Genomic DNA, 19,252 nt, shown 5'->3' with positions numbered 1-19,252 from the left:
TCATTTCCCCAGGAATGATGATCCTGTGAACTACAGACTGAGTGCTAAAGAGCTCTCCAAATCAGCAGCTTTTTGAATATACTCAGATTGTGGATATTTCTCTACTTTTATGATGTTTGTCCCAATAACAATCACTTTAGGAAATCTGTTCATTGTGTCAAGTATCTTTAGAAAAGAAGTGCAAAGAAAAATTGGTCAAAATCCGCTGCATATGTGGAAAACTTTCAGATTGTGGACTACAGAACTGCTTCTCCCTAAAGGTGGTGAACCTTTATACTTAGAAAACTGAAGTCTAGTAAAGAATTGATGTTAGAAAAAATCTTCATTAGGCAGAGAAAGCGCATAAGACAGCCTAATACAGTGTTATGCTTTTTTTCAGTCAGGGATTAAATTGAGATAATTGCCTTTTTCTCTGCATTGATTCACCCAGATCTGCCCCAGTAAACCACTAGCACAGATGCCGTACCTGAGACGAGGGCAGGTGTGACTGCACTTTCTGCTTAGTGACAAAGACAAATAATCTAATTTCCATAGACACTCATATAAGAAGAAATAATAACAGGGTCAAACTGCAGCAGTTCAGCTGTTTCTAAGAATGAGGAGAGTGAAGCACTGAAGTGGGATGTTTGGGAAGAATATGAAATATCTGTTATGGCAGGTCTTTAAACAGAGATTAGAGAAATCTGGGATATAGGAGGAAGTTACAGACTAAACCCTCAGGGCAGAGGAGACCACCTGAGGTTCCTAAAGACAGTTTTTCACTGTTTTGATGACTAGGGATGAAAATATAATTATTTTCTAGAGCCTAAAAGTTTTGGAAATATGTGGGTTTATTTGTTTGGATTTCCCCCTTCTCCCTTTCAAATACTTAATAAACTGTCAAAAGGTGTCCCCTGTATCAAGTTCTGTTGGTCACTGGATTTTGACACTTGGAGGAGAGTTGCATTAAATATGCAGAGGTTTCTGTTTACCCCACAATACCAAATTTGCTATCTCAGTCAGGTTTCACTTTTTATTTTCATGCCTCAGTGCAATGTTGTTAAAATGACAATAAAGCAAGAAGATGACCTTACATTTCAGGCATCTGTGGGATCTGTAAACAGAAACTGCACATAAGAAATATTATTAAATGCTATCAAACTTCTGACTGTCGTAATAAATTCATTCAGAGGCAACTGAAGAGGCCAGCTGAGTGTGAGGTAGGTGATCTGACTGGAATCTGAAAAGAACTGTGGATAACAAGCTGAGTGAAGAGAAAAAAACCCTAATGGGTAGTGATGGAGCAGTGTGGTGTGGGTCACAGCCCAGGACCTGCACGGCTGATGAGCAGCAGAGCTGGAAGGGGTTTTGGAGGGATGGGCAGTCCCTTTTCTTGGCAGGTACTGAACTCCTTCCTGTTCAGTACCCTGCTGAGCAGCCTCACTGGGGCAGGCACACATCTGGGAATGCTTCCCAATAAACATGGGCTGAATATCTCCTCACACTGACACACACATTAAAAATGGAGATTGTGGGAGACATCACTTTCATTTCATTGGTAAATGAAATACAGTATTTGTACATAGGACAATATTCTGGAGTCACTGGCCAAATAAGGTGTGAAATGAAAGGCGTATATACAATGAAAAGGCAATTTAATACAGTTCTCTATATAACATTAAGTTTTATCTACATGTTTCCGATATTTCAACACATCTCTGGAAACAGGCAACACCCATAAATATTAGTAAAACTGAGGCATTGCTAAAAGCCTTTCCAAGAGCTATAATTTCAGCTGCAGAGTATTTTCAAGAGACAGCCAAGGAAGTGTGTGTGATCTGACAGGGAGAAAAGCAAAAGGAGCTATTTTTGTCTCCTGAAAGACCTGTTGTAATTATAACAGTTAAGAAAAATGTGGATTACTGGCTAATCTCTTTCCCCTCTGCAATATTTCTGTCCCTTGACACTCTGTTTGATTCACTAAAAAATCTGAAAAGCCCTCAACAACTGTGGGTTTTAGGATTAGAAAAGGAAAGGCTATTTTTGTTCAGTCTGAAGCCCGTGGTAGGGAGAATTACCAAGAATACAGGATGCTGTTTTGGCAGATATGTGACCCTATTCACAGCTACTCACATGCTCTGCTCCTTTTGGTGCAAAGGTGAGCATCAGAAGATACTTGGGGTATTATCTTGAGTTTAACATAGCATAAAACATACTTTTTAATGAAGTTTGTGCTTACAACTTCTTTGGCTTCCTCTGGCAAAAATATCAGACATAAACCTTTGGGCTGCCCCATTTTCCATTGATTATCCATAGACCAGTGAGCCCTAAAGACTGAGAAAGCAAATGCTTAGGAAATCAACTGTGTGTTTTTTTGTTTTTTTGTTTTTTTTTTTTACTTTATATATATTTTTTAATGTTCCCAGTGTCCTGGAAACCCTGTCCTTTGCTGCAGCAGAGAGTGGCTGTAGGGAACCAAAGCAGTGTAGTGGTGGATATGATGCACCAGCCACCTTCTGTAACAATTAGAAAAAAAAATGCTGAAATTCACTACAGAGGATGAACTTCGTCAACACGATAGAAGCACAATCTTCGCTTGGTGAAATGAAACTGTTTATACCTGTAGTTGTATTCTTTGCCTTGCTACATAGCTGTTACCATTTCTAACTGGTCTGATGTCTTTAAAAGAGGCAATGGGGTCTGGATCCTGGTGATGTCTCTGAGCCTTAACAAATAAATTTCTTTGGGACAGAATAAACAGAACATGAAAGAAAAGTAGCCCTACTGGGTTAATCCAGAGATCCAGTTAGCCAAGTAGCTTTTCGGCAGAGTCCAACGACAGATGTTTAAAAGGAAAAGTAGAAGTAATATGATGCTTTCCCTTTTATAATATCTCTTATTGAAATCAACAATTAATATGTTCTGAGTTACATGGCAAACGTTTTAAAGTTGTCATTAGTTTCACTACTTGCTAACCTACCTAATTTCTTTTCAACTTACTTATTTTTTATGCAATATCCTGTAATAATGAGCATGGGGATTTAATTATTCATTGCATGGAAAGGTACTATCTGTGGCCTTATTTAAACTTGAAACCAGAAGGTTTCCCTAGAGCTCCCTAATTTTGATTCACATTCCCTGTTTCTGTCTCCATCCTGATTTTGTAGACTGTAATTTCACAAGGCATGGACTGGAGAAGTCCAATGAAACAAATCTAAAGTCTTCTAAATATTCTAAATCACATTTTTAAGAAGTTGTGAACTAATTTTATAGATGAAATAACACACAAGTTTGGCCTGAAAAAAAGGAACTTTGGGCCTTTGGAAAGATTATCCTTTAGCTCTTCCTACAAGCAGGTTTGTCAACTATATAGCTGAACATTCTTAAACAGCTTTTCAGTGAGACACAAGGAGCTGATCAACTACAAATGTCACCCCCTCTGTTTCATTTTCTTTGCATCTTATCTCCAGATATGGGATTCAAAATGAGATATAAACAGATGAAAATGTGTAAGACTTTATTAACACATAGAATAACTAGACAGCTTTTACTTCAAAAGCATAGTTATCTCAGGAAATGTTTGCTGTGGGTTATTAGCTCTTGAACATTGCTTCTACAGGGGAAGAAAGGAAGGAAGAAAGGAGTCAGGGCTAGTGAGATGATTCAGGTAAAATTGCAGTAAGGTACACCATTACCTGTTCAAAATCCTAAAGGATTCTCTATATTTAGGTTTTGTGTTTTTTGGTGGTTTTTTTTTTTTTTTTTTTTTTTTTTTTTTTTTTAATTTTATTTTTTGTATTTTTAAATGCTTCCATGCACATCTCTTGGGCAAATTAAGAAACATTCCATGAAAAGATTTCCCTCAGTTTCATCTTTAGAGTAAACTAAGACCTTTATACTTGCCCACATGGTCATGAATGTAGGAGCCAAAGGTGCCACAGACTCACATAATCTCATTCCTATCTGAATTTTAGCTTGATTTCAAAACAAAAAACCTTTCCTGGGCCTACTGCAGCCCTGTTGACCTGGGCTAAATTTCTTCCAAAGTTGAAAAAAAAAAGTTAAAAGAGTAAAGTGTGAACTCAGCCACTGAAAGTCCAAATGGAAATAGTGGCACCTAAAATCCACATACATATGTGTGTACTCAAATAGCTCATTTCATGTGCAAGGTTTGGTCCCAAAAGGCTTCAGTGGTCTTGCTCTGTAATTACACAATTTCCTAAACACTGATGTTGAGTGGCTGGAAGGTTAATGTTACAATAATGACAAAAATGGAAAAACAATTTGGGGAATCAAGATGTAATTAAATTCTTTACAGAATCGCTTGAAAAGGGACCATTAGTTATGTGAATGAATTATTCCTCTGTGGCTTTGATTATATATGGGAAATAGACATTTAAGAAGTGATTTTATTGGCAATATAAAATGTATTATCTCTCAAAATAAGTGGCAACATTAATATACAGGGTTGCAGAGAGTGGTCATTTCAAACTAAAAAAAGGAATTCTGACTTCTGTAGAAATGCTGTGAGGTGAATCAGTCTTTTCTTAGTGCTTTTTATTATATATTTTTTACCAAGTTATCTGCAAGTGCAAATAATGTACAATTCTATGTGCCTTATGAGTCTGGAAAACTTGTTTCAGTCAGTACAGTAATTCTGCATTTGCACTGAATTCAGGAATTGTTCTGTAGAGCAGTAACAGGGAAGTATTTGCAAGAGTGAAATACTGTTTTGCTGTCACGTAGAGACTTGGGAACCCCTGTGCTCAGAACTGTGTATCCACAGGAAGAGGAATTTCTCACCCTGCTAATCTGTCTGAGAGGACAGAGTAAGGGAATTATTAATGTTACTGTTATGGAGGGAAACTGAAGGAAGAAGAGATTGAGAGTGAGAATTTCAAACTAGGCAGAAGACCACAGGAATAGCAGATCTGGAAGGGATCTGCTGAACCACTTAGTTATTTCCCTTGCCAGCACCCACCTATGGCCGTGTCTGCTCATCACCCAGTTTTGGCCCTGCTCTGTCTTCTGCAGCCAAGCAGGACCTTTCCCTCATGGCTGCTGAATATCAGTCTCCTGGTTTGCTCACAGAAGCCCTCAGTTGCAAATTCCAAACACGCCAGCTGGACGTGTTTCAAAAATAAATCCCTGCAAATGTCAAGAATTCACGACTGCTACAACTGCAAGCCACACTTCAGCAGAAAAATATACCCTAACAGCCAGGACAGTGGGCATTTCTTGTGCTGTAATACTTGTCAGCCAGACGGCACCAGACAGGATAGTGGCCATCAGGGCAACGAGAACTGCTCACTTGGGCACAGTAAAGCAGCCCTGTGAAGCGGCAACAGCAGGAACACTGTTCTGTCCAGGCAGTGCCAGTGGAATGGAACTCGCATGTTTTGTGTTGTTTGGCCACTGTGTCTGGTGTGAAACACACCTGTGTTCAATGTCTGTCACAACTGTCAAAGCAGAACACCCAACACCTCATTTTTTCTATCCAGGACTCCTTAACTCACAACCTTTGGTCTGTGATTTAACAGCTTTAGAAACCAGGGAACTTATGCTTCTGGTCGTATTTCACTAAACTGCTATCCATCTGCATTCATTTTTAAAGTCTTTTCTTCTCTATCCATCATTTAACAAAAATCACAGCTATCACGGAATTCTCTTTATTTTCTTAGTATCTCCCCCTTAGGAGGCACAGTGTCATTCAGTATTATTATAAAAATAATATTTAAATATTTTAAAGATTATATCATACTAATCCCTGATCTACATTTCACTATACTGCAGGTCTTGGTTGCAACAACCTAAATATTCTTTATATTGCTAAAATTTTTCCTGCTCTGTATAAAACAATTGTAAAGTGCAATTTCAAAAGGTTTCACTATTTACGTACCCCTTTGGCATCAATTACACCGGGTTTCGCATTGAATTTCACCGTCTTCAAACGTGCACGCTCCTTTCTTTCAACTCTGGAGAGAAGAAAACACAAATGAAGAAACACATGTTGATTATAGCACCATTTTGTATGAAACATTTGATGCCCGCTCTCCCAAGACCATTGGCAGCTTAGTGTACCTAAAGTAAACATTTAAAGCAAATTTCATATGTTGAAAAGGAGAGGTCACTTCCTCAGCCAGGCAGCAGTTTTCTGGCAAATGCAGGACTGGGTTTGAGGAAAGGTCTTGGCTGCCCTACACCAGCAGAACAGCACTGCCTCTCAACAGGCAGAGGAGTCTGTGAAAAGTGTGCTGGGGACAGATTTCTTCTCTCTGATTTAAGCTGTTTAAAAATCAGGCAACATTTAGAGTTCTATGGTCAGAGGAGTAAAACAAGGACATGTCCTTACTCACCTTGATTAATATGGACATTACTGTGTAAGTGATGTTTCCTACCTTTGCAAAATCATCTACAGAATCTATTGTTGACTGGCTCAAGTCAAAAAAAAAATCTGTTTATCTACCTGAAACTGAAACACCAGCCTTATTTGCTTAAGACTGGGAATTTTTCTAGGAAATCTCCATTGAATACCCCAAAGCTAACTTATAAGAGACATTAGAATACATTCCTGCAAATCTATTGCTTTCCAAGACTGAGTAGTAAGAATTCATAATTTCTGATAATTATTTTCCAAAATACAAACTCTAGTGTTTTGATAGAATGATAATTAACACAACGTTTCCTTCTGTCTGAGTAGGCTTATATATGCCCTCCTGAAACACAGTGAATGTTGGTTACTATAGCTACAGTTTAAATTTAGATTAAATGAATTTCTCTGTGTGGAATATTCACAAGGAAACAGCTCAAGTGCATCTTTCAAACTAAATATATGTCATTAAAAACACATGAACAGTCTCAAACTTGAACTAGCAGATGAAGTCCCTTGGTAGTATCGGTAAGAAATGAAGACTCGAGGCTGTGTAATTGCCTAAATAGGATTGAGGCTGTGTAATTGCCTAAATAGGATGGATGCCTTCTGAGGAAATAATAAGCACAAATGAACACAATATTCGACTTATTAATCTGTGTTAACATTTAAACTCATTTCAGCCCTGCCTAACTTCCTAAAACATCTGCTTTTAACTTAATTTCTTATTCCCTGCAAAAAGAAATTTGGAAATTAACCCTGAAGAGTGAATCCTATTTATGGAGTTTGTCATAATTGCGTTAGCAGCTGTGGAGGCATCGCTGCTCTCTAGAGGCATAGCAGACAGATGAGGAGCTGCAGAAACATTCTACATTGCTTTGAGAAGTATTTAAGTAATGCCATGAAGTGCCATTAGTCCTTCAGGCAAACATAACAACAATGTTCATATATGCTCAGCATGCCTGCTGAAGGTTCCAAACATTCCATCATCTGGCACTGTATTAAGGGTAGCACACAATGCTGCCTCCCATTACAATCTGCATGACACCTTCCACAATAAAACTGTTCTCAGTTACTTATAATTTAGCTGAAATGTAAAAATTACAAGCTGAAATGTTCTCTGTCTTAATTTGACTGCATTACTGTTGCTGCCTGAACTGTCAGTGAAATGGGTCAGCTGTAAGAAAAAGGCAAGGACAAAATAAATTGGGTTTGCCCAATTATTAATTAATCTCAAAAGTTCTTCAGCTCAGGTGCTCTATTGGCTTTAAGTCTTTGGTCTGGAATTTGCATTGCGGCAACGTGTTGCTCTGGTTTTAGAAATATACCTCTCTTTTTCCTGAAGGAATGAACCTAAATTTCTGAAAGGCTTTAATTTTACATGCTCTGGAGGACTCCTGGAATTTAGCTCTGGTTCTCCAAAGATTTAGTCTTTGTTGAAATGGTGCAGGACTTCAGTGAACTAAGATGTTAGAATTTCTCATCTGAACTACTGGGGTATTTTTTTGCCATAGACAGAGCTAAAGAGGAACTAAACTGGTGAAAACACAAAGTTTTGAATCTCTGTTCTTTTAAATTCGTTGATCCAGCTCTTAGAAAAGGCATTTTTAAAAGGAACACTAACACCACTACTTTTTTGCAGGTTTGTAATTTTTATATTTAAGGAAAAACAAAAGTGACTTTTTCCTCAAGAAGAAAGGAGTTTAGGTCCAAAGGATTGTTTGTAGCAGCTGACACTGTGAATGTCTAAACAGCATATGAGTGTAAGTTCCTTATATTGGTTTAGTTGACCATCATTTGAACATTTTGGTCCATCAACTGAAGATACTGTTTTTAAAGAAAGAAATGTTTCACTTCAACATGGTAACCAGTTTTTTATCACCACTGCTGGATGAAACAGGATTATGGGGAGTTGTGCAAAAACAAGTAGTAAAGGGGAGGACTCCTCTCTCCCAGACTTACTGGGTCCAGACTTGCAACCCTGACTTACCTGATGTACACATTGCTGCCATGACCCTTTCTAATTATATGTTTGCGGATAGAGCTATGCCTAAGGGGTGAGGAAAGCATGGCTATGATTTCCAAAACAACTTCATTTTCAAAAGTGCCTGAGGGGTCACTGAAACTCAAAGAGGTTTCAAGAAATGTTCAAAGATACCCACATCCAGCATTCAAACATGACTGGAGCTGAAAAACTCAAGAGTCCTACATAGGGACAGTATCACCCTAGCACAACTTAAGGGGATTTAACCTCCATCTTCTCAGCCCCTCTCCAAGTACAGCTGCATGCAGAAACACTGCTGTGAGCAGGGAAACTACCTAAGATCATCTGAGATCTCGGACAGTTGGAGTATACTCTGTATACTCACTTTTTCTTGAAAACATTCCTAGTGCTAGACATCTCTTGGCCCTTTTTATTTCAGAAACGGTCAGGATTCAATCTCTTCTCCCCACGTAAAGTTAGAGAAGTGGAGCAGCACATTGAACATATACTTCAACTTTCAGTATTCCCTCACTAGTGAGTTCAAGATTTCAGTTCTTTAGGATATTGTTCTCTTCCTACTCTTCTGAGGAATGTATTAATGGGATGCAACACTCACTGCACTGCAATGTCTGTCTGCTTTTGTGTTTCTGGGCACACATAGCTGTTGAAAAAGGGCCTGTGGGATTTTTCAAAATGCGACACTCAGTCCTTCATAGGCGCTGCAAACAAGAAAAAAATCAAGTATAACCCAACAAGACATGAACTGTGATCACACACTGTTGGACCACTGGAGTTTTGTCATTGCCTCCCCAAAAGCACTAATCAGTCTTCACATTGGTGAGGTAGAATATCAAGTGAGAAATGCTCTAATCTTCAGTAACAGCATTCATCACTGATGTAGAATACAGATGTGATTTGCCAACTTGTTTCTAGAATGAGATAAAATGGTAACAGTAGCCTAATTTGCACAGGTTTGGCATGGAGCTGTTTTGCAGGATGACAGTTATTTTCAAATCCAGCATGAGTACTGTAGTGAGGAGAGTTAGCAAATACAAGAAAGCAATGTAAAATGTATGCTTGGAAGACTTTGCTATGTCTCCGGTCCTGCTTCACCATTTCCAGATCACCTGTGTGGTATTTGTTTTGCGTGCCTATCGAGTGAAAGGTAAGTGAAAGTATGTATGCGCTATTTATAGTCCAAATATGTGGTCTCAGTTCATAGATTTTATTGCTTCCATCCTCTGCAAGATGTGAGATCTGAGCTTACCAAGAGGTTCCCATTCTCAAAATTATTTTGGAACATTCCTGAAGTGGCATTTTTGCACCAAATATGCATTTTTCAGTAGGACAGAATATGCTCTGGTTCAGCTCTCCAATTGCAGTGGCTTGCTTATAGAAAGCAGCTCAGCACCTGGTCAATATTTATGAAGAGTAGACTTAATGACATTAGGAAGCCACTTCTCAAAAAATTGTACCACAACCTTATTCTGTTTAAAAGCTTACAGCTGTTTTCCTTCAGCACATCACATCAAAGCTTCACATCATTGCAAGAGCACAGGAAGAAGTTTATATCCACACATATGTACAAATTTCATTCCATATTAAATTTTTTCCAATTAGATTAGTGAGTATGGACAGATAAATTATTTTAGACAAAGATTACCTGATTATGCCATACTAAAAACTTTTATCATTTAAGGATTAAAACGTTAATTTTAATTAACATTTAAAAGGTTCACAATTTATAGGAAACCATTAAAAATAAAAATTATTTGAGTGGATAAACATGCTCTTCTGCCAAGCTGAGCAGAACAACAAATTTAAGTTGGCTTTTCACCCACAAGGACTTCTGTGCTGGGAAAACCTCTTGTTCCTTGTCCTTAAATGTTTGTGAAACATTGGTTTTATATACTTTCCCCCCCACTTTGCTCTGAAAGGAGAGCGTGGCTACATGTACTTGTGGGGAGAATGTTGTCTCTTTGAGAACACAAGTATCAGCTGGTATTATTACAGCTGATAATAACAGAGATACAAGTCGCATAACATTTGGCAGTCAGAAAATGGGTATCAGAATGATGTGCAGTCTGACAGCAGTTTTGTGACTGCGCATCTGAAGGACAACAAAAAGATTAGCGTAATTATTTCCGTGTTTTAAGGCCAAATCCTCATTGGCTGTGCAGAGGGAGCAGTAGTAAAAGTGGTGAGAATTTTTGCTCAGCCATTCTGGGGCAATCTGTGTGAAATCTCAGGCTGCATTCCAGACCCAAAGACTCAAGTCAAGCAGATATACACACGCCACAGAAAATACTGAGGCTTGACATTTGTGAGGTGGGAGGTTGCTGTTGTGGCAGGCTTGCAATGTAGGAGCCTGTCCCTGTGCAGAGACTCAGCAAGGAAAAAGTGAAAAGAACTGGAGGTGTAAAACCAATGCTACAGCAAATGAAAATCTATTTACTATTGAATTAGAGCATCTGTCTAGGAATGAAATACACTTTTACATATACATATTGGTTTCATGCATTTTGTTGGTTGTCTCTAACCAATGCAAGTGTTTCCATTGGGAGGGAATCTTGGACATGGGCTGCTCAGCTTGCTGCTGCCCTTTTATTGGAAGCTTTTTTTTTTTTTTTTTTTTTTTTTTTACTGTTGATAATAAGAAGGGCAATGAAGCAAATAAAAATTCTCATGACCAAAAGCACAGATTATGTGGAAGCTCTAATCTAAATCTATCTATCTGTCCAAATGTAAAAAAAAAAATCTGGTGTAAATCTAATTCTGTTGGGTCATTCTAGTATAAATAGCAATTTTTGATGATAAGGGAGCACTTCACACACACGTAACCATAGTGCCCAGGCAATGCTTCAGGCTGCCTGAGACATTGGTACAGGGCTGGTGGTTATGTCCCCTCACCTCAGAGACCCTGCCTGATGTAATTGTGCTGTCACCTTAAACATAGCTTGGACAAATATTTTGGGCAGATGTGGAACCAAGAGAACTTTTGCCTGAAACGTTGAATAACTAATACTTCACAATAACTATTTGGTGATGGTTAAACCACAACTGAAGTGGTTTGCAGCCTCTCATGCTGAAGTCCTGTGCTGCCCAGCACCAACATGATATAATACCACACCAGCTGTGTATCATTGTATTTGGTTTCTACCCAACTAGCTATGCAGTCCTGTGGTTGAGAACAACAGCTATAGTCAGACAATAAATACATACTGACAAATGGACAAAATGTTGCTTTCAGATGTAGAAAGGGTTGTAATTATATTTAAGAACTGCAGGATACTTAAAATTTAATTTTCTTTAATCCCCACAGAGATCATTGGTTCACTGTTCCATGAGATTTGGTCCTTGCATGGATCAGTGGAGAAACTTGGGGCCAACCTCATTCTTCATGCTGCTTCTTCCAGTAGCACCCCTCCAGCTGCAGTGCTGCCCTCCAAGACTCACTTGTCTATTTAACTATAAACAAGGCAACAAATCCATGTGTTGGCAGAAGCACTGAAATCTAATGACAAAAAAGCTTTCAATCTCTATTAAATCACTAAGAGTAAGAGGCAAATTCTGGTAATGTACCCAAAAACCTGGAGAGACTAATGAGTGGCAGCTCCCCTATAATTCTAAATAATGATTTTTTTTTGCTGGTACAGCACATAAGTCATAGAGGAGGAAAAGAGTAAGGAGTCTTGATTAATAATTCCCAATTTCTCTAATCAGCTCATACTAAAATGCTGTTGTATGATTGGCTCTCCTGTAAAAAAAAAAACAACCCTAAACACATGGAAAGCAATTACAGTAATTGCCATTTCACAGCATCTCAAATAAGAAATATAATTTAGTTGTTAGGACTTTGTCTGTTTTTATATATATATATATATATACACACATACACACATATATATGTGTGTATGTGTGTGTGTGTGTGTGTGTGTGTGTGTGTATATATATATATATATATATGTAAAATAAAATTTAAGTGGTGACTGTTTTTCAGAGCTATTCCATAATGATTTCACTTACAGGAAATGCAGGAATTGTATCTTGGCTGCTGTGGGACAGAAGTTAAGGGAAGTAGAAGTAAGACAGAAGTAAAGCGCACAGCTAAAAGACTCAACTTGGCACTAATAATTCCTGGATCTGTACAGCCTCTCACTGACCCAAAGTGCAAAAAATAAAGTTACAGTACCACAGCATAGCATTCCACAAGCAGAAAAAGGAATCTAAACACTAAAGAAAACCCTTCCAAGCATAACCCCCTGAAGTCCCCAAGACCCTAAAGAAGAAGAACAGAAATTAATTGGGAATTGAAAAATATAAGACAAATAAAAAATATTCAATTCACAACATATAAAAATATAAACATATTAAAAAAATTCTTCTTCAACAACAAATAAAACTCTTCAATTTAGAATATCATGGCCAATTTAGCTTGCAGGACAAGCCCAACAACCAGCTACAGATGTTCTTATCTTCCTTCCTTTCTTTCTTTCTATCACAGTATTTTACTGCTAGATACAACATATGCTGTATTAGGTACAAAACAATGCCCATAGAAATAATCCCATATAAACTATAAGAGAGATGGCATCCTGGAGCCAACAACTTAAATGAAGATTTCCATGCTCTAACTGCCTATATTTGGTCAAATGAATTCCAGGACTACTGTGTTTTAGATTAATCCTCTTACAGTCAATAACCCACACCTGCAGAGGAAATTTAACCTTGAATTAGCACAGTCTGGCAAGTATGATTAGCTTTATTCTCTGTAACTCAGCCCTGTGTGCACTGATTGCTCATCCTCCTCTTGGGTGTCGTAAATGACCGCAGAAGAGGCTGGCAAGAGCAATCAGTCTCAGGTGCTGAGGAATCATCCAGAGCCCACAGAGAGGAAACAATACTCACTTCTCAGTGCATTGGAAAAAATAATATTGTACAACTGAAACCTTTTATGAAGTAACAGCAACCTCCTCCCACTCCAGCTCAGATGTACCATTACATTAATGCAGACAGAAAATCAGATGCCATTGATTTTTCCAGACTCCTCAGCTTCACTAGTGAAGAATAAAGATGACAAATGGAGAGCATGGTAACTATACCTGCATCTTTTAAAATTCAAGACTTATTTTTAGCTTCTAACCAACCTATTTTCATATAGTCTCTTTTTTATTTTATTTTATTTTATTTTATTTTATTTTATTTTATTTTATTTATATATATATATATATATATAATTATTTTTTTTTTCTGTTTTCTCACAGTACTTCCTAAGCCACATCTTACTCCTGGGCTCTATTATCTGTCCGACCTTGACTAGAGAACCTCTCTATCTTTTGTCCTTGAAAACACCACTGTATGGGTAACCCAATAAGCTTTAGGCACACACTGCCTTTCCATTTTACAAGACAGACAACTCCACATCTTAATTAGCTGCTTTGCTTTGTCCTTTTTACCTCTGTAGTTGTTTTATTATGTACGACAGCTTTTTGCACCTTTTCATAGTAGGCACCACACAGGAGTGAGCTTTGTGCACATAGTTTCCTCAGCATTAAATAATTTCCTCTCTCTCCCAATGTACAGTCCAATCATGTAATTACAGCACTATTTACTGTAGCAATGAATAGCAAGCAAGTATTCCTTTTTCAATAACTAGAGACTAAGTCTGGTTAATGGGCACATTTTCCATCTTGAAACTTATAACCTAACTTCATAATGTAATCTTTTATTCCTATCTATTACACAATTCCAAAATTGCTCTTCACTGAAAAACCAGGTGTGGATGCTATTCAAACACGATCATTAGAGAAATTAAGGTCCATTCAGGGCTCATGTCAACAAGGTATTTGATGGCCTTTTAGTTTATTTTTACATGATTTAGAACAACGAGTACCATAAGCTCAATTAGTACCTTGGCCAATTCTCTTGAAACAGCAGCAGATACTCAAGGGAGCATCACGCATCCCATTCCCCACTACAAAAAAATGGTCATGATCATTTTGCTCTAGTGCTAAAGCTGAAATAGCTAGGGATAGAAAGTTTATACTCCGTATGATGGTATTGCTGCAAAACAGAAATGTAATATGTTTTGACAGATTTAATCTTCCTCCTACCCTTTCAGTTCTTGACCTTTCCATAGCAACTGTCAAGACAGCCACGAAGTTAAACTGGTTTGTGTGCTAGTTCTGATACTATCAAAGACTTGTGGCCAATTTTACAAAAGCATCAAGGCAGAATAAACAATATGAACAATGAGGGAGATTCAGGTATCTGTTCTCTCTCTGACAGTCACCACGAATCCATCACAGACATGCAAAGATTCAGAATTAGCTTGGAGAGCAGATGAAAGTTCCTTCATTTACACTATATGAAAAATTTACTGTGATATTGATTATCCATCAGTTTCTGGCAGGCAGAGATTAAATTAACAGATTTTGAAGCCAAAGATGACCATTATATAATTTAAAACCACATTTTACATCACACAGTCTGAGAAGTTTAATTCTTCTATCCTCTCAAAAGAAAGACATACAGTCTTGATTTGAAAATGTCAAGATATTCATTACATCCTTCAGCAGTTTGATGCAATGGCTAATCACCCTGACATTAAAACATGTGCTCCACTTCAAATTCAGAGAGAATTCCCAGACTTGGGTTCTGGTTATTCCTTTTTTCTGCTGAAGCTCTTTAATAGACAGCAATCTTTCCTTTTTTCCCCCTTTCTTTATGAAGTTACTAGAAATTGAGTCACCTTCTGAGTCTCTTTTCAGAGCAGTTATAAACAGCCTGAATGCTTTAAACCTCACAGCAAAAAATTGTGTCTTCCAACTCTTGAAATACCTGCGGGATTTTTCTTTACTGCCCCTGGTTTTTCAGTAGATTGACGCACCCCATCTTTGGAAAAAAAAAAAAAAGAAATATCTTAAAATAATGGCTAAGGAGGTAAGAAGGAGGAGGCAGCTCTCACCTCCTCTTGCTGGGTATAACTCCCATCTCCTCGCTGTCCCCCTCCAGAGTGACCCTCCTCGCCTGCCACCATTCATCGTCTGAGGCGTTGATGACGTGAAGGATGTCTCCATACTTGAAACTGAGTCCTTGGCTTGGGAGGCCACTGTCTTTGCTCTTGTCATAGTCAAACATGGCTCTGTGAAAGGAAATAAAAATATGAAGGCAGGTGATTAGACCAGTCCGGGTACACTTCTGAACAATTAATCGTACTTTATGTTGCAGGTAACCCTTTCTCTTTTCCAAAGGAAAAGGTCCTACTCAGAAGAAAACAGAAGAAAACTCTTTCCACTGTGAAGGTAGACTTTACACAAGCCTCTTTTTTTTTTTTTTTTTTTTTTTTTTTTTTTTTTTTTTTTTTTTCCCTGTAAGAGGGAGTGAATGGTAATATCTGACACCAATTTTCCGCCCATGCCTTCCAGTCCTATGCCTGGCACCCACACTGGGGTAGATGTACCCCACTTTCTGAGAGTAAGACCCTGCACATGAATCCCAGCAAGTGCAGGTCAGTCATCGAAGTTACCTAGCTAAAAATCCAGATCATGGTTTCTTACAGGAAAAAAAATACTTGGGAATATTTTTCCCATGTAAAATATTGTTTAAAGATCATGCCTGTCAAGAACTGCTTATTTCCTATATGGAAAATAATATGATCGTAATCCTGGCTGCAGAAATGTTACATCAGTAAAATCTCAAGAGGTGTCTAATAATTCTTAGTCTTTCATTGTCAGAAAGAAAGCCATGGTAATCTTTTCACTGGTAAACACTTTTGTGAGAAGGATTTGATGTAATTAATTGCTGTGCATTCTAGTGTAATTGCAAAGAATGATTGTAGCAGTTTTATGGGTAGATATAAAACACTCAAACATAACGAGGAGAACTTTAAAAGAAGTTATCAGAATAGCGACTATGTAACCAAAATAATTTAAAGCTCTCATAAGCACCAACAGTGCATGGCAAGTCTGGTTCAGGAGGAGGAAAAAAGCTATTTGAAATATGTCTTCTTTTAAAGAGTTTAAAGTCTTGCACTAACATCTTCAGAATTGCCCAGATAATTCCCTCCTCTGAGGATGAAGACTGCTGAATTTTACATAATCCATAATCTTACTTATGCTTGTGCCTTTTTTGGTAAATGTTCTTGGAATGCAAGTACCCTCTGGAAAAAATTAACGGCTTAGCATTGGAAAAGTTATTTAAAAAACCTGACTATATCTTATTAAATATTTATATTCATAAAGGACTCTTACTGGTACCAGGTCATCTGCTGCTTCTCAAGCACAGCTCACTGTGAGGACATCTGATGAAGAAGAAGCTCATAAATCCAAAAGTAGTTAAGTGTCATTAGATACCTCTTCTTGACCAATTGATGGCACCAGACCCCTGGAAGATGGCAGTGCATATACAGGCACACAACACATCACCCTGTGGGCATTGCCCTTGGCAGCAGGCAGTGGTCAGAGTTTTACCACAACAGTTATCCTAAAAATTCCCTGACTAATTGTGCACCTTGCCATGGAAAATGTTCAACAGCTCAAAACCCCTAACCACACAGTTGGCCATGCTGGATACTGGGCAGACATCATGCAACCCTGATTCCAGGCATAATTATGTCACTCAAAACAAGAAACAATATCTTCTGTTACAGAGAATAAGCAAGATTCTCATATCACAAAACTGGAGACGCTCCATATTTGGCAAGTTCTAACATGAAGGCTCTCTTTCAAAAGTTAAGGAGTAGAAAGCAGGACAATACTCTTTGTCCTTGAACAGACATTTGCACCTCGGAGACCACATATTGACTTAAAATGAGTCTGTCATCATGCTGGCTGATGTTAACGATGAATGCAGATGGCAATGTTTGCCACTGACTTGCTTTGATTGGAGTAATCATGTGCATTGCTAATTAAAATGAGATTATAGATCTTAGACAAGAGACTTTTTGAGCACACTTTTCATTGAATGAAAGATTTTGTGGCTGATGCTCTACAGATGTTGATTACTCCATTAGCAAATGGAAATGACATGAGAGCTGACTTCAGTGATCTTTTCTAAACATTTCAAATTAAGAGCCAGGTCTTGGCAACAGCTGCATTTGAGCTTACAACTTTGATAACATTTCTGGCTCTGTAAAACATACTTTTGCTGGTTGGCTGCTGGCTGTTAGCCCAGCTATAAAGCACATGGAAATCTTCACTCCAGGAACTGCTGACTACTTTGGGCTATAGAAAGACCTGGGCACACTCATCCCCATCACGTCAGGTGGGGAGGGCAATTTGGATTGCAAAATCTAGTCCATTTAAGAGACTGACATGTCATTTCTAATTTTCTACCTGGTGAACACCACACCATTCTGTTTGTGCTTGGTTTTGAAGTCGTACATAAAAATAACACATCTGCATCTGCTGAGTGTCAGCTGAAGAGATACAAAATGAATGCAGCCAGACCTCTTGTTTGGTAAAGGAACTGGGCAGAGCAGACAGAAAAAGAAGGAAAAGATGCCTTTTTTTCTTTGCTCTTTCCTGTTTTTAGAGAACAACATTCAAGTCTTATAGGATACTATCTGCAAGCACTGAAACTTTCATCAGAGTCAAGGTCAGCTCTCAGCAAAGTCTAGTTGTTCTGTGCAAGCTTCTTCACTAGGATAATGCACTAAGGGGTATGTTAGACACCTTAGATAGGTCCTGCCATGCCAGGGAGAGTATCAGAAGAAAGGTTAAAAAACAGTAGCACCTTTGCTGAATATGATGGGTTGAGAAGAGGACACAAGCAATGCAGTCCAACAAGAAACCCACCCTTGCACAGAGCACCTAACAGCCCTCTCTGAGAGATGAGCACCATCATTTCAACTAGAGAAGGATCAGCATGATCAGGAACAGACAAAATCAGATGTTTAATAGAAACAGGCTTATTCAAATCACACAGAGGGTCTAAACCAAGAAGACATGTCACAGTGCCTCTTCTCCCTCTGTGATGAATTAGAGGTATCTGCCCAGAGCTCAAGTACAATAGTGCAGAGAGTGGAGAGGCAGCTCAGCAGAGCTGGTGAGCTTTCTGAACTTGCTAATATGACAATATGCTTTCATCTGGCTGAGACTGCTTATTCATGGGTTGCTTGGGCAGTTCTGCATTGCACTGAGCTGTAAATAATTTTTAGTGTCTTTTACTGCAGTATTAAAGAATAATAATCTCAATAACCTTACAACATTTTAATGACATTTATCTAACAGTCTTGAACACTAAAAGCTTCCTTTTTTTCTTTTTTTTTTTTTCTCTACAACTTATGAAAGTGCATCTTAAAGCACTCTTCTTTTAGGTGTTTCATATGCTCAGTTAGCTGCTTGCATCCACTGTTAAGCCTTTTTTTGTATCCTATGGGACAAGACCAAGAGCCTTCTCTGTGTCAGTAAGGCTTTTTTTTCCCAAGGCAGCTGACTTGGTCTACTTTTGAATTGGGGCAGTCAGTATTTTATAACGAAGGAAATCAGTTTGAATTATTTAACTTCCACTTTAGAGCTGTCATCAATGTTGTGATCACACCAGCATCAGAGAACTCTTGTTCAGTATCTTCTAGACAGCGCATTTCACTAACAGGACCCTGGGTTGCACAGGATAGAGAATGCATTTTTAAGTTACAAATACACTAAACCCAGTGACTACCATGAGATGTAGAAAAAATATTGGAATAGGGAGCAGAACTTGCTACTAACAAGTTCAACAGATGTGGTGAAATCATGATTTGGTGAGCTTAGTTCCCTTATTAGAAAAACAGCAACAGGAATTGGTGTGATTATAAAAGGCGTGAAGTATATGCACCAAACTTCCATTAACACTTATTTTTTTTTCTCAGTTCTCAGTTCTTGCCTCAGTTTAAGGAAAACTTTAATATCTGTACAACATCCTGAAAGTGAAAAGTG

General features: G+C 38.1%; 1 protein-coding gene across 28 annotated transcripts in view; it reads right to left on the bottom strand.

The window, feature by feature from the left end:
- DLG2 (discs large MAGUK scaffold protein 2) overlaps positions 1 to 19,252 on the bottom strand; it is a 984,477-nt gene that overhangs the window by 37,014 nt on the left and 928,211 nt on the right. For all 28 annotated transcript variants that reach the window (XM_040055800.2, XM_040055802.2, XM_040055798.1 and 25 more), the window contains 2 exons: positions 15,301 to 15,477; positions 5,879 to 5,954 (listed from right to left, as the gene is read on the bottom strand). In XM_040055800.2, coding sequence (XP_039911734.1) covers positions 5,879 to 5,954; positions 15,301 to 15,477 — 253 coding nt within the window. The remainder of the gene's footprint in view (positions 1 to 5,878; positions 5,955 to 15,300; positions 15,478 to 19,252) is intronic.

Source organism: Hirundo rustica, chromosome 2 (genome assembly GCF_015227805.2).
Source record: "Hirundo rustica isolate bHirRus1 chromosome 2, bHirRus1.pri.v3, whole genome shotgun sequence".
Lineage (NCBI taxonomy): Eukaryota > Metazoa > Chordata > Aves > Passeriformes > Hirundinidae > Hirundo > Hirundo rustica.
The sequence above is the reverse complement of the archived record's forward strand: the minus strand, read 5'-3'. Positions and strand labels throughout refer to the sequence as shown.